General features: G+C 36.1%; 1 protein-coding gene across 1 annotated transcript in view; it reads left to right on the top strand.

Moving 5' to 3' along the window:
- The window catches only part of LOC112048597 (steroid receptor seven-up, isoforms B/C), a gene marked incomplete at its 5' end in the record, with an annotated part of 125,482 nt that overhangs the window by 52,029 nt on the left and 50,300 nt on the right, over nucleotides 1-23,153 (top strand). The window contains one exon of the mRNA XM_024086204.2: nucleotides 2,220-2,765. Coding sequence (XP_023941972.1) covers nucleotides 2,220-2,765 — 546 coding nt within the window. The remainder of the gene's footprint in view (nucleotides 1-2,219; nucleotides 2,766-23,153) is intronic.

Raw genomic sequence — 23,153 nt, 5'->3', positions numbered from 1 at the left:
ATAATTGCTCATTGCTTATCCTAACTGTATCTCATTATGTACTATCAAAATCCAATGTATAGATATGATAAATCAATTACCGATTTCCTCCAAGCAAATTGTCATTAATTAATAATTCAATACCTTCAATATACCTTACTAAATAATAGGCCTGACTGCTTCATGATCCCGCAGAGACCCTAACTAATGCTCTTAGAAATCATTGCGACGCTAGTTTTAACGCAGAATCGCAACCAAATATGTCTTAAGACAACAATGTCAGTGCGCACCCAACCTAAACTGTTACTCAGGTAATTCCGTCCGAATTAGAGTAATTGTGGGCATGATTAGTCGGTTTACAGAACTGGGCCGCGGCACTCCCACGGTGCGTCGACACCTCGCCTAATAGCGCGCCATTACGCTATCGACAGATACATCTCCGTTGAGACGGTCCACGAGACGAACGCGATGGATCACGAAAAGCGCGAAAGAGATAGATGACTTGTGTGACAAGGATACGATTAATGTTTTAACAAAAAATATCTCTCATGTGTTCTTATTACCTACGACTGAATATGAAGATCGATTCGTATGAGTAAATTTTCAAATACGTTTTGATCTTATAGTAATGTAAGTCTCAAATTAGATTTGAACGTCAACTACTTGCAGAGGAAAAGGAAGGAATGTTGGTCATATACTTATAAAATAATTTAGGGAAAATATTATTTTTAAAAACACCATAAAATTATGTTTCACATGTGTGTGTACCATTTATTAATATGTATAAGTAAAGCTAAAGTAAATATAAAAGTATAACGACTCACTATACTCACGATAAACAATAACTTAAATAAACTTACAATAAATTATGCCCTCAGACCAATTATTGTATGCCCCGATACAGTATTTAATTGAAATAATCGCGCAGACCATTCTATAATGTCAAAATGAGAGGGACAAGAGAGGAATCTAAATTCGATGATCGAGCATAGACAAAGCATTGTTTAGAGTGTAGGTTCTTATTATGGTCAGTTATATCTTGAGCATCTCGTGTCTTATTGTGTAACTATGAAACTGTGGTGTGTGAGTAAGCTTAATTAACCGACTTTAATAAAAAGGAGGAGGTTCTCAAATCGATTGTATGTTTTTTTTTTGTTGTATTCTTATGAACCGTCTTTAGTAAGAATAATACTTAATGAAAATTATTCAAAACAATTGAACAGTGCACTATTCCTTAAATATCATAATTAACTTGGTAACAAAATTCGGAAGCGACGGGAATAGAACCCAAGTCTTGGATACGGGACCAACGGACGTTCTGCTACTAGACCACTAGATATTCAATTATATTAGATACATGACATTATATAATATAGCTCTAAAATTAAAAACAAGTTAAAATAGTTAACTTTTCTAAAATTTCAATTCAAACTAAAACAAACACAGAATTCTGTTTTAAAATCGTCGAAAATATAATATTGACAATGTATAAATGTATAAGTTACCTATCTACTCGTACTATGAGGACTGCACTGATTCTTTAATCGGATAAAACAATAAAACCTGGACTCTTTCGAAAATTTCAAAATGTCGCAAAAATAATACTTTCTAAAATCATTTACCGTAATTTATCAAAACAACTCACAAGCAACTTAGGTAGTTCACCTTAAATGTGGGAAAAAAACATCTTGCAATGCCGATCCGCGTTTTACAACGAACACCGGTAATGTGGCAACACAAAAAAGTTCCGATCAAAAAAACAACCTGCTGCGTCTGTTTTGTTTTTTTTTTTCTTTTGTAATCTGTCAAAAGCGGGCGAAGCGCGTGCGCGCACATTCGCCGCGCTCACCCGCCAAAAAACGTGCTCGCTTTAGATGCCTTGCGCGTTTGACATTTTATTAAAAAAAACACGGTGCGTTCACTTTACGATTTAAATATGGGAAAATTTTAATGATTTAGTACTTTATTTACATTGGATTAGGCCTTACTATTTGTCGAATTTGAATAAAAAGTCGTTTTAAGTTTTTCTTAACAAGAACTTTGATAATAATTAATGTTTTGTAGATTGACCCTTATACGAATGGCTACTTGTTAAAACAATCATCCTTACTTATTAGTTTAGTTTATAGTTCTGTACTGGAATTATCAATTTCTTCTTTAAATTTAAGAATAGAAGGTACGTTTTTGTTGGCGTTTGTAATTTTTTGTTTATACTAAAATCACGTTCTCTTTTGTTACAGCAGTCCAAAGAGGTCGGGTGCCTCCTACGCAGGCTGCCGGGCTGGCGTTACCGGGGCAGTTCTCACTCGCGAACGGTGACCCGGCCGCTGGGCTCAACGGACACCCCTACCTCTCCTCATACATCTCCCTCCTACTCCGGGCAGAGCCGTACCCAACTTCGAGATATGGCCCCTGCGTTCAGCCCACCAACGTGATGGGCATAGACAATATATGCGAGCTTGCCGCGAGACTGCTGTTCTCCGCAGTCGAATGGGCGCGAAACATCCCCTTTTTTCCGGAACTCCAAGTGACGGACCAGGTCGCGTTGTTACGACTCGTCTGGTCCGAGTTATTCGTCCTCAACGCCTCCCAGTGTTCGATGCCCCTCCACGTGGCTCCGTTACTCGCCGCCGCCGGTCTCCACGCCTCCCCCATGGCAGCGGACCGCGTGGTGGCGTTTATGGACCACATACGAATCTTCCAAGAGCAAGTGGAGAAGCTGAAAGCGCTCCACGTGGACTCGGCGGAGTACTCCTGTCTGAAGGCCATCGTGCTGTTCACGTCAGGTAAAATTTTGGACAGTCTATTTGGGGAGGCGAGGCTTTTGCTGTACAGGGTCGCCGGTGCTGGAAATGCCGTCACCAACTACAACGAGCTGGTGACATTGGTGCGCACACACTTGGACGCTTACGCTGAAGCTAGTAGAGTTCAACAGCCACCAGCACCGCCGCCTCCTTCAGCAGCTTCCTCGGGGTACTACTCCACATTGGACACCTCGCTCGGCGTCAATTCCTCTCTATCCTACGGCAGTTTTCTGTCCCCTTCGCGATTACCACCGAACTACACAAGTAGTCCTAGAGCTCCTGAAGCTGGATCGTTTAAACTGTATGATGGGAAATACAAGACGGATCAGGGGGGTTGACGCTGAGCGATGCATTTTGCAGGGATGAAATTGAGGTGTCGGGTGATGAATGAATTTTCACTTGGCGCTTGATCGGATTTTCGGTACGTGCGGTGTTCGCGGCCGCTTGCAACGCTTTGTTGCCATTCTGAATGTATGTGAGGATAATAACTCTCTCTCCTCGCGGTGAATGACTGGGGAGCGTGCGACTTATTGTTCTCTATAGCGTTGAATTTGATAACTATGACGTCGAATTTAATATCTATAGCGTCGAATTTGTTGTCTATAGCGTCGAATTTGTTCTCTTAAAGTTTCGAATTTGATAACTATATCATCTACTTAGATATCTATAGCGTCGAGTTTGTTGTCTATAGGGTCGAATTTGTTCTCTAAAGCGTCGAATTTGATCACTATAGCATCTATTAAGATATCTATAGCGTCGAATTTGTTGTCTATAGCACCGAATTTGATACCTATAGCTTCTAATTTGTAGTCTATAGCGTCAAATGTGTTCTCTAGAGCGTCAAACGTCGAATTTGTGATACATTTTATAGATTTGTATGTCACTGAAAAGTTTATATGATTATTTATTATTAGATTTAGCAATCGTTTGTTAGGCGGTCGTCAAAACGCGTACCGTTTTTAGTTAAGAATTAACTTATTATCATGTAAATAACCTAATTTATTTATTTATTATTAATACACACGGGAAGTTATTGTTCTTTAAAAAACTTTGTTTCATTCCTTTTTTTCCCGAAAGCAAATCCCCCTAAATTTATTTTATTGAGATCTGTATGGGAGATGTAAAAGTCAAAAATAACAATAAAAGTAAGTAAATTATGGTAGGTAAGAGTAAGAAATTTAATTTAATTTAATTGTAGGCGAATTTTTATAAATATGAATAGTTATCACAGATATTATAAAATATAACCTCAATATCTGCAAAACTTTATAAACCAGGGTGAAAAACTCCAAAATTGTTATTTAATTAGGTAAGTAGTATGTATTGTTATTAACAATTAACCACCAATTATATCACAACATTTTTCTAACAAAACTATCAACGTTAATTTCATAGTACATGTCGTAGTTGTAGTACCTAGTAGTAGACACGTAGTCATATCTATTACACGAAGCTAGACAAAGCAACGTCTGGATAAACATAAGTCCGTGGCACTCGTCTACAAACACGTCACCGTTTCCCGATAATCGCGTGGCGGACTCGTTTCCGATGTGACGTCACACTTTGCGACACGTCGAACTTCGCTAGTGCGGACTTGAGCATTATTACGCTGGAGAACGTCATAATTGACGTCTTCACATGAGATCCAATATTGTGGACTCCCAATTGCTTCAAAGCAATGATGAATAGGCTTCTTAGAGGCGACTTCGTCCGCGTAGAATTCAGTTTTTCACAAATCCCGCGGGAACCATAGATTTTCCGGGATGAAAAGTAACCTATGTGTTAATCCAGAGTAAAGTCAACTATACAAACAAACAAATATTTTCTCTATATAATATAACTTTAAATTAGCTTTGTCCGCGTGATTAAAATACACAATACACATCAATTTTCTTTCTGTAAACGCTAACGCCACAGAAAACATATGTACAAGTAACGTTTCGAAAATTAAAACAATGTATGTGAATGACATGACATATATCTGATTGATAGATTGATCACGTGACATATCGATAACGAACGTCATCTCCATACTTTTTTTTAGTTCTCTAGCGTTTGTAGAAAAAAAAATGATGCGTAACTTGGTTACAGGCCCTTTACCCTTGCAATTCAAAGTTTCAAAGATTATTCTTCCCCCACAAATTTAAACGGCTCAACCGATTTTCATCAAACATATTGTCTAAGAACACTTGCTCATAAGTCAATACAAAAAAAAACTAGATTGTAATCGCTTTATCCGTTCGACAGCTATGGTGAAAACAAACATACAACAGTACAGACAAACTGACAGACAAACACGTCTAACTTATAACTTCTTTTTGCGTCGGGGATCAAAAAAGATCATGTCGAAATATCGCAAGTCTATGGTTAGTAACTTGAATGGACGCTAAAGTTGTGACGTCCCTGTGATTGAGATATGCTCATATAGTTCCTCTGTGAGGACACTCACTCATCCCTCTGAGTGGCGCTTATCGAGGAAAACTTTTAATCTGATTAACAGCTTTCTACGTATAACCTATTACAATAAAGGTGAATGTGAAAAAGTGTGTACCTATGTTTGTTATTGCCTCATGCTGCAACTTCTGAGTCAATTTGGCTATGTATATTTGGTATGAGGATAGATTACATCCTGAATTACCATTTACAAATAAAAAAAGAATTTAACGCGAATGAAATCATGGACGCCTTATTAAAATTACAAAAATATAAAAAAATACACTTTATACTTCGACGGTTGAAGGTCTGGATCCTTGAAACCTGCTAGCTTCCACGTAACCACGGTCTAAACACCATAGGTAGGCTAGTTGACACTTTTTTCTCCGACTGCGTCAGAAAGAGGGTAATGTTTTTTAGCGTATATAATATGTATGTGTGTAAGTATGTCCATTTACATCTATTAACAAAATTATTAGTTTCACGTTTATTCCTTTATTGACATCAAGTAACATCGTGACGTCACAAAATAGACGATAGCGTTTTTGGCTGAATACAATTGATATGAAAGCCTTACCTTTTATTAATAGGGATGATGACAGTTTTTTAAATTGTATATAAATTAAGAGTACGCTAATAGTAAAGCAATTTTGTAAAAGTAACAGGGTATCTGCGATCATTACTTTCGGAGCTACAGGGATTTAAAGGGTCAGATTTGCGGCGCTGCCGCGGATCCCTGAAAAGCGCCCCATACAAAATGGTACGAACTTATGACGTCGTAGGCAATTAATGATCGTTAGAATTGTATGGGCGGTTGAACAAAATTACTAATCTCTTTGTTATTTCTGCGTTTATGTTTATAGTTCATTTATTAAAAAATGTCACATTTAATGTAAGGAAGCAAAAACTGTATGAATTTACATCTAATTACGATAAAATATTTTTAGTGGATTTTGAAATTTTATAATATTATTTATTTTGCAAATATCCAGTCAATCTTTGCTTTTTATGTATAAATTAGTTAACATTGACCTTATTTACCAGAATGTATCATAAAAATCAATATATTCAAACCTAGTCATCATCCCCATTGGTATCGATATTTCGGACCCTTATTCCATGTACTATACGAAATTAATGTTGTTTAATGTTGTTGAGTCAACTACCCTATTGGCTACCTATAGTAAGAGCATGGGCAAACTTCCAGTTTGTTTTTATGACGAATGTCTGACCGTCGCTGGCTCTTAGTCTATAGAGCTAGTCTAGCCCGGGGATAGCATGAATATGTAAATGTAGTTTCCGCTGCGGCTAACTTTCTTTGATAACTCAAAGCGCGGTTCGTAAATCGCTTAGTTTGTTCATATTTCTATATTATATCATACTTGTCCGTCAATACGTATCAGAACAGCATGGTGAGTCTAAGCTCCATATCCCCTCTCCTATAAAGATAGAGGACTGGATTTGCTAAGGGCTGTTAAAAAAGGCTGATGAAGATGATTATGATGATGATGATGATGACGATGACGATGATGATGATGATGTTTATATGTGGCTGGTCGGAGGCTTTGGTCGTGGATAGTTACCACCCTACCGACAAAGATGTACCGCCAAGCGATTTAGCGATCCGGTACGATGTCGTGTAGAAACCGAAAGGGGTGTGAATTTTCCTCCTCATAACAAGTAGGCCCGCTTCCATCTTAGATTGCATCATCACTTACCATCAGGTGAGATTGTAGTCAAGGGCTAACTTGTAAAGAATAAAGAAAAAAAAACAGTTTAAAATGAAACTTTTTTTTAATTTTAAACATACTCAATGAATCAAGAGCCGGAACTAAATAAAATAAAATTACACATGGGTTTTCATGGGTTTTCTATCATTAAGTATTATTTTCCGTTGAGAGACTGTGGTACGATACTCTACAAACAGTCAAACTTGTCGTTTTAAAAGAGCTTGTAAGCTAAACCTACATGAGATAATTTTGAATTTTAAGTTCATAAGACGTAATTTGATGCCGCTTAGTAAATTCTCAATAATTTCAAACACGGACATTTTTGCAATTGTTGGACAAACACCAACTAATAATAATCAACTCCAAAGATCTTGAATACTAATTTAACACATGTAGGCTAAATAAATTAATAATTTAACAATAAAGCCTCAATAGCTCAACGGTAAGAGCGGTTAGACTCATCGCCAAAGGGGTGGATCCCTGCTCCGTTGGTCTATTGTCGTACCTACTCCTAGCACAGTCTTTCTCGACTAGTTGAAGGGAATGGGAATATTGGTCATATTATAAAAAATATGGCAAATATTCTTTAAAAAAAAAAGTGTACACGTCTGGCCAAATAGGCTAATGTTTACTTTAAGAGCGCGCAGCGCGTCGGTACGATAGGTATGGATAAAATTCGAAGCGCAAACGAGACGCCGAATTATGACTTTCACGTGAGTGAAAAGCATGGAGCGATTGACGCGCGACGCAAATTTTATGACGTGAGCGCCAAAACCATTTTTACCTAATTGCAAGTAAATTAAACAACATAACGAAAAACAAAATGGCCATGTTCAAGATATATACCTAATTTTCTATACAAAACAAAAATTTAAGAAATAAGTTTGCTTTTCCTGAGATTGAAAGCAAAATGTGAGCAACATTTATTTTTCAAAAAAATAAACTATCGAAAAAAGTTTTACAAATTGTGTATTTTGTATAGTCATAACGAAGCTAACACTTTGAAATATCATTTACCCAAATATCAGGCTCCTAACTTTTCCAGAATCTGAGATCCAGAACCATTTGTAACCACCAAATTACATATTGCACACTCTTAAAACACGATTATTTTACTTTCGGACATACACCGACCAAGTCCTAAGAACGAGTAACGATACACACGTATGTAACTAAATAAATAAATTATTACACGTATCATTAGCGCCGGTGTGGTCCGTAGACTAATGCGACCACTTTCACGCCACTTTGCGTCGATTTTTCAAAAACGCACACAATTAGTAATGTGTCATGGACTTTAATTTAATAGTGTTGGGCCTATTTATTTTATTACGTATCGATTGTTTCTAATACTTTATTATCACCTTTTTGTTAGAAAGTGTGAGTCAGCAAAAAATTACAAGGGTTCCGTATGAACGAGTGAATATCGAGATTGAAAAATCATATAGTGTTATGCAAAGCTAGTAGCTACTAGAAGGTACTGTTTGTAGCCTCAATAGCTAGTCGCAAGTGGGGGTTCAGATTCCAAACCGAGAGATTCGGAGTTCGATAAATGCCAGGCTAAGTTTGAGGGAAAAACAAGTGATAAAAATGATAGAATCGTAAGTATCAATGAAGAATAAAATTTAGTTTATTTATATTCATTTATTTTCCAGTGGTTATATTTAAAAAAATGTGAACGTTTTATTGAAAAATATACTATTATTATGAATTAGCTGTTACGCCACTTTTAGTGTGATTTTAATATCTAAATATTTCTGTTAAATAAATCCGTGTCTTCATGCTTGTTACGAGTAGGTATTAATTATTGCATTTTCAACCAAGGAACTCTAGATGTTGCAAATAAACCATACAAAATTAATTCGAAGGCACGGACCTTTTACTGCCGTTTCATTTCGCATGTAAGACTGTCTGTATGTATTTGTATGTTAATAGTTAACACGACACCCATGCAAGCCGTCTGCTATGACGTAATAACATGGCGCCTTAGGAACTATCAAATTTATGAACTGTACTAACTTGATGGATAAGTTAGATTTGATTCCATACAAATATTACTTTATGTTCAAATCTATTTCTTGATTATAGACTACTAGTGGACACTGACTTCGTCCGCCCTTAGACCTCCTTAGTCCGGCCCTCTCGCAAAATCCGTTCTTAGTGGACGTCTACTACCTACGAACTCCCTCCCTACCAAATTTTAACTTTGTCAAGTGGTTTTCGAGTATCGTGATTTGCCTGTCGTATTTATATACTAAGATAACGTAAAGTATAAACGCAGTAGCGTGCATAGGGTTTTTGATCAAGGTAGACATTATTATTAGTATTAAAATAATTTCATAATTGGATTATTTTACTACTACCTACTTTCGGGTACATATGATATTATTTTCATAATAATTTATCCTTTTAAGCCAATTAAATTGCATAGCCTCTTATAGAAGACGTCCGCGACTTCGTCCGCGTGGAATTCAGTTTTTCACAAATCCCGCGGGAACCGAATTTTTCCGGGATGAAAACTAGCCTTTGTGTTGATCCAGAGTAAAATCCATTTCCATTCCAAATTTCGGTCAAATCGCTTTAGTAGCCGAAGGAGGAACAAACATACACATATACAAACTTTCGCCTTTATAATATTAGTGTGATGGCATTTTGGAGATTCGTCCCACCACGCTGCTCCAATATGGGTTGGTGGGCTATTATTGGCAAATAGAAAAACACTAACAATTAATGCCACGCAATAAAAGCAATAACTATCTAAAATTATACCAAAATCTCGCGCAAACCTTGCAATTCTTCAGGTTCTATTCATATAAAGTTCATGTATCCCTTTCTGATCAATGGAATGAAGTGAAGGTGGGAGAGGGATGTGTGCCTTTCGGTTAACGGTATTAGGTTCGTGACGGAGAGACCGCGGCCGGTCACGATTTTGAAAAAGTGTCGGACGGTCCCTTGCGTTCCGAGATGTTAGGTTGTGGTACAAGTTACGAGCGATAGTTATCATTCTCGGCCTCAGAGGGCCAAGTGGCAGTTTGATACTGTGACGATCGCGTTAACGTAAACACGAATTTCTAAGGAATTGAAACTGCGCCATCTAGTGGCGCTACTGCACAACTGTTTCAATATAAATTCGCGTTTACGTTATCGCGATAGTAACAGTATGAAAATATTGAAAATTCCCACTAGGCTCTCTGTATAAGAGAGAGAATATGCAACTTAGACCCACCAGCTCCAATGTTCAATGGTGGGCTTCATTGTTATATACTAGCAGACACCGCACGGTTTTACTCGCGTGTTGTTGTTGTCTTCGGAGAGAGTGTAGTTTCCCAACTTTTACATCAGTTGAGTAGTTTCAGAACCTAGTCAATGCGAATAAACAAACAAACTATCAAATCTTTCCGTATTTTAATATTAGTAGACTACTTGTATCGAAGACAGATTTATTGTATCACCTGAATGTCCACTGTTCTAGTCAAATTCCTTGTACGCATAAAAGTGGATGTGGTTTGTAATAGACTAGTTGCAAAGGCGTATTTTATAGAGTAGTTTTTCCATTAAATGTTTTTTTTATTATTGCATTTTTTTTGGTTGTACATTGTCATTGTCTTAATATTTAAAGTAATAATATCTAGTGTTATAAAGTACAACAATATAATATTAAAATACACGTCTACATATTTGACAGATAAATTAAAATACTAAAAACCTTTAAACCTAGAAGACTTACTTTAGTTAATTAATTGAAATAACAAATATTATAAAGTTTGAATTAATAAACAGCCTGACAGCAATACTGCCATGACCGCTTAATAGATTCAGATCAGAAAATAGACTAAAGCATAAAACTAGTTTTACAATTGAAAAAAAAATGCAATAAAAAGAGCATGAGTAGTAAATTCTATTTTAGTACTTTTACTTATACATAGAGTTGGTAAAAATAATAATTTTAACATGATTTGTCAGTCTATAACTTGTACCACACGCTGCATAATGCATGCAGTATCGCGGTATTACACGGCCCTTTATTTTGCTCTTCTACGGCACGGGTACGGATGCTGGGCATACATTTTATTATATGGTAAGATCATTTTTTCGATGGCCGAGTGTGCTTTGCACACTATTTTGGTCAACGCTAGCTTAAGTAAGCAAAATAGTGTAGCAATGTATTTTTACACTCTGAAATACCTATTCATTTACTAGCTAATCCATCACACTAATATTATAAAGGCGAAAGTTTGTGATGAAACGAAGCGATTTGGCTGAGATTTGGAATGAAATTAAATTTCACTCTGGATTATCACATACTTTTCATCCCGGAAAAATCCATAGTTCCCACGGGATTTGTGAAAGACTGAATTCCAGGCGGACGAAGTCATAGGCGTCCGATAGTTGACAATAATTCTGACACCTTCAAAATTAGTTTATTCACCGTTTGAGACACGTGATGTATAATTTCTTAAAATGCACACAACTGAAAAGTTGGAGGTGCATGCCCCGGACCGGTTTCGAACCCTTCCGGAATCGGAGGCAGAGGTCTTATCCACTGGGCTATCGTCGTCTCTCACATCGTAGGTCGAGCTGTTGAGGCTTTATATTTACGAGTATATATTACTAATCGTAGGTAACAAAAAGCTTACAATTTCTTAATTTGTCTGCTTGTTGTATAACACTAGCACGTCCGCCCGGCGCTGTCCGGCAATCAGGCGGCATTGTTGCGGGATTACTTGCAAATTCCATTAAAATTCACTCTCTACGCGCCGCGGGCAGATTCTCTATGTTACAAATTGTTCGGCCATTGATGCGGCAAATTCGGTGGATTCGCCTCTAAGGAGGTATTGTTGGCGTCATACAAAATGTACACTAACGGTCGACTATTCATTTTACACGCGACTAAAAAAAATCGTTTATTATATTATTATTTGTTTAAGCTGAAGTGGCAATGGGCGGGGCACATAGTTCGAAGAGCCGATGGACGTTGGGGTCCCAAAGTGCCAGAATGACGACCCCGCACTAGTAAACGCAGTGTTGGCCGACCCCCTACCAGGTGGACTGACGACATCAAGAGAGTCGCAGGGATTCGCTGGATGCAGGCGGCTCAGTATCGTGATGTTTGGAAGTCCCTACAAAAGGCCTATGTCCTGCAGTGGACGTCCATCGGCTGATATGATGATGATGATGATAATAATTTGTTGATTAAATAAAATATATTACTTACCTATAGGAAATTTAAGAACTGTGATGGACTTTATATATACTAGTATAAGTCCTCGTGTGCCACTCTTTAATACCGTGGACTCACTCACTCTTCTAGGGCAAAATGTTCGCCAGTGTACCAAAGCGGCGAAGTAACATTTGAAGCTGTATTATTTTTTTCTGTTTCCAACAAACTTAACAAACAAGAAAACGAACAAACTAACCAATTATAACTCTTCAGAAAATATCGTAAAACTCAGACTGTATGGTCAACGATCTCAAATAAAAAATATGAATTCAAATGTCGTAAAACGTTTTAGCAAACTTTTTTCGATAAAGTAATAATTTCATTATTAAAGTAGTATTATCAAGATTTTTTTTTTTATATATGTAAACTGCCGGGTGGTTAGGGTAGGCCTGGACTGGGGATGGGCATTTCCCTTTCATATTTTGTTTTGTTCACTACGCTAACTCATATTCGGCTCACTGCTGAGCTCCTCTCCTTCCTCTCAGAATGAGACGGGTTAGGCCAATAGATCACCACGCTGGCCCAATGCGGATTGGCAGACTTCACACAAGCAGAGAATTAAGAAAATTCTCTGGTATGCAGGTTTCCTCACAATGTTTTCCTTCACCGTTTGAGACATTTATATATTTAATTTCTTAAAATGCACACAACTGTAAAGTTGGACGTGCATACCACGGACGGGATTCAAACCCACACTCTCCGGAATCTGAGGCAGAGGTCATATCTACTGGGCTATCACGGCTCACGGCACGGGCAATTTTACCATACTAAGATTTGTTAATCAACAAATCACACTTACACCTATTACACTCTTTTTGCTAACGGTACCATATTCACATTGAACTATCCACATACGGCATAGATGACTATTACTTTTGCAGTTGATGAAAATGTCGGCCACACACTACACCTTTCAAGATATTAGTTTTGCAATTTTTTTGGATTGATTTATGGTTCCTAAACTATGAATTGTTAAAGCTTGACTACGCGAATTTTTGTACAAAGATTTTTTTCAAGCAAATCGGTTTAGTTAGAAATAATAATTGTGCATTTCCGTTGCGTGAATTTATATTAAATGTTCTTACTGTATGTTTTTAGTTAAAATTCATTTAAATTTCAATTTCGCTTAGTTTACTAGCACTGAAACGTCAGGTACCTAATGTTATTAGACAGTGATAATTAAAATAGAAAGCTTATAATTAAGTTTACATATTTCATATTTATATTTATCTATAGATACCTATTGAGTGAAAAATGACAACTCCGAAATAGAATCTCTGTCTACGTTAATGACAATATCCAGTTATTAGTCAAATATAGAACGCAAAATACTCTATCTAATCTATGGTTCAGCAAAACGGCGCCAAAACATGTCGCTCTTTATGTCCTTTTGTCAGTACAACCACAATACGTAAAAGGGACATCCAATATTTCAATAAACACGAACAACAGATGCGTACCGAATCCCCTTAAGGTCACAGATTCATATTAATAAAAAAAAAACAAATATCGCGAAAATTGAAATGCTCGATCGCAAATGCCATCCATGTCAACGGCGCGTGTCAAATGAACAATATAACGGGAAACTTTACAAGGGAATTTAGACTTTAATTATTTAGTTTAAGATTGAAATTCAAATGATGATTGTTAAGATTAACTGACCTATCCAATTTTGTTATTCTGTAATTTGTATACTTTAATTTGAACTTTGTTGGTTTAGACTTAGATTTGATATTTGAATGACGTCTCATTTTTGTAGAGTAATGAAATACAGAGATAAGAATAAAGCAAGGGATAGATGTTTTTGTTTGGAACCAAGTTTTATCTGATGATTCTAGTGGAGTTGGGTTACGTTACGTGCAGTCATTTCATTTTAAATACACTTGAAGAATTGAGGTTATTTTAAAGTGAAACTGATTTCATAACGAGTAAAGAGGAAATATTAAACAGAAAGGAAGAGTCAAAACAGTTATCACAACTATTAGGTACTTAAGAATAACAGCATAAGTATTCTATGGTCAACCACAAGTCTCTTTTTTGATTTTTTCTCAAGTCCATATACCTAAAACGCGAACATATTGTTTTTGTCTGTCTGTCTATGTGCCTGTTGGTATGTGTGTCTGTCTGTCTATCTATATAACAACCTCTTCTAGATTTTAGAAGGTAGAAGTGGTTATTGAGCAATATATAGGCTACTTTTATCTCGGAAATATATATGATTCCCACGGGATCTGTGAAAACTGAATTAACTTAATAGATGTATTTTTTTTTATTTGTAATTGAAGTCTTCAGAATTCTTTCAGAATGAGAGGGGTTAGGTCTTAGTTCACCACGCTAGCTCTATGCGGATTGACAGGCTTCACACACTAATTAAATAATAAAAAAACATGAATTGCAGGATTTTTCAAGATGTTTTTCCTTCACCGTTTGAGATACGTAATATTTAATTTCTTAAAATGCTCATAATTGTAACTGCAAAGTTAGAGGTGCATGCTCCGGACCCGATTCGAACCTACGCCCTCCGAATTGAATGCTGAGGTCATATCCACTGGGCTATCACGTTTCCCAGTAGATATTAAATACTGGATGGATAAACTTGCAGTTCTTAATAGCTTTTACAGGCTACCAACATTGTAAATCAAAGAAACATGCAACATCACATAATTTATTAGATACCTGAACTAAACCGATATCTAATCCCAGGCTAATGGTGTAATACAGCGAGGGAAATTAATTAGCAGATTGCTATCTAGCCTTCCCAGCGCTGTGCTGTGGTATACCGTTATATATGTTACTGGCTTTAAAACTGTGTTATTTAATTAAATTACTATTAATCTGAGCCATGAATAGCCCAGTGGATATGACCTCCGATTCCGGGGCATGCACCTCCAACTTTTCGGTTATGTGCATTTTAAGAAATTAAATATCACGTGTCTCAAACGGTGAAGGAAAAACATCATGGAAGGAAACCTGCATACCAGAAAAATTTCTTAATTCTCTGCGTGTGTGGAGTCTGCCAATCCGCTTTGGGCCAGCGTGGTGGATTATTGGCCTTACCCCTCTCATTCTGAGAGGAGATTCCAGCTCAACAGTGAGCCGAATATGAGTTGATAATGATGATAATGACTATTAATCTGCATTACTAAACTAAACTAAACTTTAATAGGCGTTTCGCAAATATGTTAAAGTGATTTTGAATTTTTATTTTCCGTTTAAATGGATCCTCAGATGATGAAAATACGGAAAAACCAAGTGTTTGCCCTGTTACAACGTCCCTACGACTTGTGCGAAACATTTTGAATTCTCTAGCAGTGGGTTTAGAATAGATTTTAGAACTAAGGTTTTTTTGATTTTTATAACTCACAGGTTCGTATCACGCAAACATGTATCATTAAGATGACCACATCAACACTTACCATTAAGTGATCGTGGCCGTTTTTAGTTAATATACGCAGAGACGCCAGTTTTCCACAAAAAAGTGCAGGGTACTTCTCCCTCAGTCCTGTTATGATGCTTCCACTGCTTGTGTTATGGTCTTGACATGCCCAGGTGGTTGAGGCATCAGACCCTACAATTAGTGTAAGACATAAAGATGTGTGGCTCGTAAATAAACGTCTTTTCTTTCTTATTTCTTTCTAAAAATCCACACAGAGTATGCAAGATAACTCTATCGACTTATTTATCTCTAGACTTATAAACTTAATTTGATTACCTACGAAACCAAAACCAACAGTTGGCCGCGAATTGTTCAAACTCCTAAGCAGGGGTTACAAACCCGATAGACGCGTTCGCTTTTCAAATCCCCCAACAAACTTGGTGCTATTGTGTCTTATCTGCGAGTTCTGGAGACGGGATAGTTGGCGACGCCTGTCAGCCCCCAAACAGTTGGAGACGATTGTGTGAAGCGAGTCTTTGATTGTGATGAATGAACGACTGAATGAATTACTGCATATTGCGACCAATCTTTGTTTAAACAGAGTGTTAGAATATGGTTAGAATGTAGCAAAAACCCAAGATGACGTATATGGACATTGTTTATTCTTATCAATAATTTGCATACTCATTCACTCAATTCAGCAAATCATTCTTTTATATCAGCAGGCTAATTAATCTTTGACATATACGATATTGAGACACTATATAACAAATGTCATCCGCTGCTTACTGGAGGATATCATATAGTATGTAGACAACATTTTGTCAATTGATTTGATGTTTAATTTAATAGGTTGATGATAAAGACCAAAATAGTGAATAGGTCAACAGCGATTCTTTGGTTGTGATAAATGATGTTCAATGTTTATTTTTCCGTAAGCTAATACTATAAAAAATACCCCAAACCATATCAGGTATTGTGCCCATAAAGTTTGAAGATTTCTCCTAATTTCACCAGGATCCCGTCTTCAGATTCTGATGATGACAATGATGGTCCCTCTGTCAGTCCTTAGAAGTATAAGTCAAAGTCAAAATTATTTTTTTTCAAGTAGGCTACTTAGTTTTGAAGCAAGCACTTTGAAACTTTTGAGATATGGTGAATAGTGATAAGTAAAATCGATAAATATATATAAAAAAGAAGAAAATAAAACCCAAGTACAAACAGACGAACATAGAACCTCCCCCTTTTGGAAGTCGGTTAAAAATACAAAGTCCACATTTATTAGAAAATTATGTCACATACATAAGCTATACGTACTTATGTTTTTCGTGAATGAACATATCTACATAAAACATAAAGATTCCAACGAAATGAGAACCTCCTCCTTTTTTGAAGTCGGTTAAAAACATCCAATAGCTATGCAATTACGAGTACTGGTAGTAGGTATTTGGTAGGTAATCTGTAGATGGTCATAACTCTCCGCAACACGTAATTTAATTAAAGCCGGCCATCCCACAAGTGATTGTAAACCGAAAGTTAGCGGGCGATGCGCGCCGCTATTTGCATATCCTATTATTAGTGGGCTCTGGTGTGGGAAAACGTAGTAACTGACTATAGCCAATAAAAAATTAAACTTATACTTCCATCCAGCACAATCCGCTTAAAATCCATTTAAAATTATGATTTTAATAATAATAATAATCGTTTATTTCTTAGTAATATTCAGTTTTAACAAATAGGGGCTGAAACCTCCTTGTAGGTATATAATAACCCGTGTTAGGAGGCCTCGCTCTTCTATAACAGAGGTATTAAAATTACTAAATTAACCAATAGTTTTTTCTTAATAATTATAATTACTCACAGTTTAATAAGAGCAACATTTAGGATACCTGCCGGCTTTTCTTAACCTGGCTATCAAACCAGTAGTACCTAGTTTTTCTACAAATACTTAAACTCAACATTACAAGAATGATTGCAAACTGGGCCTACTTTTTCAAGTGTTTAATTAAATTGCAAGTATCTATGTATTAGTATTACGAACTGTTCCAAACAAGTAAACTAAATAATGCTCCTAAATCTACCTACTTAGACTTTTGGATGTCTTTATATTTAGGGGGTCAACTATCCAGCCCTTTTAACCCTTTTTTCCAAGGCCTTGGCGGTAGGCCGTTCGCTGTATATACGTAAACCTTAAAAAGTTTTTTTACGGTTTACGTTTACCTAGCGAAACTTTCCTCAATTGACAGAATCGAAAATCTTTTTCAGTTGATATGTTACCTAATTTTTAAATCCCACCCAAGCTCATACATGAAAATGTAATATCTAACAAATTTTACCTACAATAAAGAAAAGATAAAACATGTTTTGCTAAGGATGAAACAGCAGTTTTGTTAATAGTGTACGACTATGCCATGTCATACCAAAGTTTCCAAAAAAATGTTTAGATATGCTGTCAGTTACAGTGTTCTGCGATTACGTAGAGGTATAAAGCAGGGAGGCCACATCGGAAAGAGGGCCTATAAACAACATCTGTGAGTGCCCGCAACCCCTTGATTTTAATGCGAGTGTTTTATATGTGTGACACCGCTGTCGTGCGGTTACACTCGATGGGGAGTGGTTCTCTTATAAATCGCTGATTAAAAAATCTTTCAGATGTAGACACAATAAGAAAACCTTTAGCTAATGAGTAAATAATGTAAAAACATATCAAGTATGTTTATTACGATTCCTGCAATGGCTTATTGATTGAAAGTTGGATTTTTTTTATTAAATTTATTTTGATAACACAGATGCTTGGAGTTTATTGCCTTCAACAGAACTGCCTGCTGACTATTTTTATTTTGATTCTGAAACAAGTAATTGTCCTTAACGTTTTGTTTGTTTGTCAACCATTACCACCTTAATATAAATGCGAATAGTCACTTTTCAGGAATCTTGAAAACCGTTTGACGTACAAAGATGAAATTTGGCAGGGAGGTAGTTTATAATTACTAGGTGTCCACTAAGAACGGATTTTGCGATAGGGCCGGATCAAGGAGGTCAAAAGGCGGACGAAGTCGCGGGCGTCTGCTAGTTGAATTATAAATTGTTTTAAAAGGTCAATCAAAACTTGTTAGGCTAAAAAAATAAAATAATATTAATAACGACATTAAATAAAAAAAAGAAATTAAAGACGATAAAAAAAAGTACCAAATATATCTCCACTCAGCATAAAGCTGCAGCTAGCTGCTTTGGACCCAATGAAGAAAACCATCATTGGGTCCAAAGAGAAAAGAAAAATGTTGCACCATTTATCTACTAATACTCGTTGACTTCTTCATTTGGTTCAAAGAGAAAAGAAAAATGTTGCAGCAGTTATCTACTTGTTTCACAATTAGCCATTTTCGGATAAACTGTTAACTTCCTTAAGATGAATATTGTCCCAAACAAATAAAGCTTGTACAGCAAGGTGCTAACAAACCGGAAGGTCAGCTAAACTGCAAAGCTCGACCTCTCTAAACAATATAACCACTAAACAGCCACAATAGTGCTTAGTTGCAATAATTAACCACTCCACAGTGACCCCCAACCCCTTTAGATTAACTCGAACGAGCGGAACTGTTGTTGGTCGTCAGCGGTCAAGGTAAAGTGGTCAGTTTAATCTGTTTTGTTCACTAGCTGTGGTTACTATTACGTAAATATTTATCGTTAAACATAGGGGATGATTCTCTGTACGAAAACGCAATGCTTCGTTACCGTTATTTTCAACTTTTTATCAACAAATATATTTTTAAATTTCCATTCCTATTTCTTTTTAATTTCCTTGATATCGAGTATTCACAAAAAGTAACTAACCAAAGAACAAAATTGTAAAGTCAGCAGTTAGTTGTGGATCTAGCTTAGAGCTAAAAAAAGTCTATTCGCGAATACTTTTTGTAAAAACAGTTTTTTTTAATCTCGATTATTTTATAGTATTATACCCAATACTTTCCCATTGTCATTGATTTTTTGCACAATTTCTCCACGGGATCCTAACTTTAGATTATAGAACATACTTGCCGAGCGTTTAAATAATTATTGTAAGTCATTAGTCAGTTAGTTATCTAGACCCAAAACTACAGAACATTTTATATTTATATGCCTCAGTCTCAAATCTTGAATATTTTATTGTGCAAATGTACCCATTATTGTGATTTTTATTCCCATTGATTATTCACACCAATATTTCCATTATAATTTCTCCAGGAAATCTCAACTTTAGAATAAATGCCACTGTAAGAATTTGTACAATTTATTGTGTTATTTAATAACCCAAAACAGCTTCGCATCTCGATTATTTTTTACAACAAATACTCATACAAATAAGGATATAAACTTAACACAATGCTTATCATTCCTATTGATTGTTCACTCCAATTTTGCCACGAAATCCCCACTTTAGATATCAAACAAACTTGCCGAAAATTGTAATTTGAACAATTTGTAAGTCAATAGTCAGCAGTTAGTTGTGTTAGCTAATGACCCAAACAGTCTCGAATCTCGATGATTGTGTAAACCGTCGCCGAACAAGAAGGAGCACAAATCAGGCGAGATATTCAATCTTTGCCCACAATAACATTAGAATATCGCCGCTGATACCGACACGAGGGAAGCTTAGCGACATTACACCCCCTTAATGTTACACCAACTGTTGTTAATGGAAGTGGCTGTTTATCCAAAAGCAATTAATATTAAAAATTTCAAACTCCTTTTGAATAGACACGTAATTTTTTTGTTATTTTGTTTCATGGCTAAACTCTACTGGTCAAATGATTATGCATGTCTACTAACAAATAAGCAGGGGTACAGATATCTTTAGTTGTACCCCTGGATACCCCTGGATACCCCTGGATACCCCTGGATACAATGTGTAACAAGATAGCTCATGGAAGGTGATATTTTATGATCCATGACGAGAGGAAGATGATGAGGAAATCTCATAAAAAGGGAACCCTCTAAAGACCTAACAAGCTACTGCGTATTAGGAGCCATTCATAAAACAAGTAGAATTGGTTTCAAGGGATTCCAAAGTGCCTTAAGAGATATGGTCAAATCAGACATAAGCATAACTTACTCGTATTTTAATAGTTTCTGCGAAAATTTAAATGTTTTTTTATTAACACTCAATACATTAAAATGACGAATAAAATATATAAATTAAAACTAAGAATTACACAGTATATTAAATTTAAATTTATAATTAATAAAATAATTATAACAAATACACACCATCTAATTGAAAACCCAGAGGCAAGGTACCCAATACACTAGCGCTACCTTTGGGCCAAAAAGCGTCAGCTTTTGGGTCACCTGATGCATGGACCAATTTGAAAATTGAATAAATCGGTGAATAATTAGTTCATTTTCTAGTAGGCTTAGTATACAAGCACTTTTTAAAAGTTCGACTATTTCTAGAGACCACCGTTTAGGGAAGGCAGATGAAAAGTTTTGTCATACTTGTAGTGAACGTAAAAGTAAACACTTTACAACGTCTCTAATGTGAATTTTGACTGCAATGAGCAAAGATACTTTGACTTGAGAGAACTTAATGGTAATAAAAGATCCTTGGGCCACATCCAGCAATACTAAGTCCTGTTAACGATTTGTAAAGGGATACGGAAGGGATAGGTAAGGGCCTGGTGTACAAATTAAGGGATCCTAATGGTTATCGGCGGGATCTGAGCGTTAGACGATGTTTAAGCCGACCTTACGATGTGCCAGATGAATTTTAATGCGTGCACTTGCGTGGAACCCATGAATTTGTACCTTCGGGTTATGGTAGGTGTTTTATGGGTGACGTTGGGTTATCTGGGATGTTTTTATCTCAGCACGTGTCTGTTTGAGTACTATTAATTGGCGGGATGGTGTATGAGGAAAGAAACATTGTGTTTATGATAGAAAGCTTACAAATTCTATGTCGCGGACTAGTCCGCCCTTAGGCCTTTTTAATCCAGCCTTATCGCAAAATCCGTTCTTAGTGGATACCTGCTAAGTATAAAATACCTCTCTGCCAAATTTCATATTTGTACGTCAAGCAGTTTTTGAGATTTCGTCATGAATAACTTTTCGCATTTATATATTAAGATAATAATATTAGTATAGTAATAGGTACCTATTTAAAATTAATTGTCAAATTAGAACAATTCGAATTAATTAATATTAAAAATAATATATTTTTAATTATTGAACTCATTTTTAATATTCAAATCCTAGTTTATAAGATTATACGATATTATTACCTTTTTTTGAATTTCGTCACAAATACCATATAAGTATCCCGCCAATTTATCGCCGTCGACTTTTTAAAATTTTAAATACGGAACTCACCTCGTAACTGTTTCGGCTTATTCCGATTACCAAAGTTTGCGCTAAGTTCACACTGGCTGTTTAGAAACTCACATGGCCGCAACATTTTTTTTTAATTAGTTTATTTTTTACGTAAAACTCTTCACAGCTGACAGCAGTTCTATTTTTAAATTTCATTCCGGCCCTTAGGTTGGAAGTAATCTGTATGAGAAAGAAGCACTTTCCACCCAATGATCAGATCAAAAAAACTACTTTCCGAGTATGAGAAATGAGAAAGAATAATTCGTAAAACCTGCTTATTTCCTTAACCAAGTGGCATTGCTGCAACGAATTGACACGTCAGATAAACTTTACTTGACCGCATTGCGTTTATTCATAGATACTATAAAAAAAAAACTAAACTAGACAGCAAACAAAATAAATAATAGATCACCTTTTAGCTTACTAATCCTAAACATTTTAAATATTTAATACACGTAGTCATGTACCAATACATTTTGTTATAAAAAGAAAATTGTTTATTGAATAACGATGACTATCAGCTAAAGATATTGAATGTTCGTGACAAATAGTGGATCGATAAGAAAATCGATACACGAGGCAATCGATTAAATTTAATCGATGGATTAGATCGATATCTCGACTCCTGGATGCAACTTATAACCGGCCAACTACGATAGTAAATAAATTGAATAATTGCTACACTTTATCTTTTTTAAATAGGGAATAAATATAATTTGTTTGTACTTAAACTATTAAATGATGGGATATTAATTCTAAGTACTTAGTTTAACTACCTACCCCATCGATCCAGTGCTTGTATAAGTGCCTATATAGCTTTGGGTTCATCCCAGGTTCGATTTCTGGATCGGGCTCTGTAATTTTGAGCTTTTTGAATAAAAATTCAAAGTCCAGAGTTGGGAAGTCGGTATTTAACTAATAACCCCAGAATGGTACCGGTTGGTAACTTATGCCTTGGAAGTACGTTAAGCCGGTCATTATCATTAACAACTGATACTAACGATGGCCTTCGTGGCGCAGTGGTAAGCGCAGTGGATTTACAAGACGGAGGTCTTGGGGTCAATCCCCGGCTGGGCTGATTGAGGTTTTCTTAATTGGTCCAGGTCTGGCTGATGGGGGCTTCGGCTGTGGCTAGTTACCACAGTAGAAACCGAAATGTGTGTGTATTTCCTACCTACTCCTATCAAGTTAGCCCACTTCCATTTTAGATTGCATCATCACTTACCATCAGGTGAGATTGTAGTCGAAGAATAAAAAAAAATAAT

The sequence above is a fragment of the Bicyclus anynana genome, chromosome 17 (assembly GCF_947172395.1).
Source record: "Bicyclus anynana chromosome 17, ilBicAnyn1.1, whole genome shotgun sequence".
NCBI lineage: Eukaryota > Metazoa > Arthropoda > Insecta > Lepidoptera > Nymphalidae > Bicyclus > Bicyclus anynana.
The sequence above is the reverse complement of the archived record's forward strand: the minus strand, read 5'-3'. Positions and strand labels throughout refer to the sequence as shown.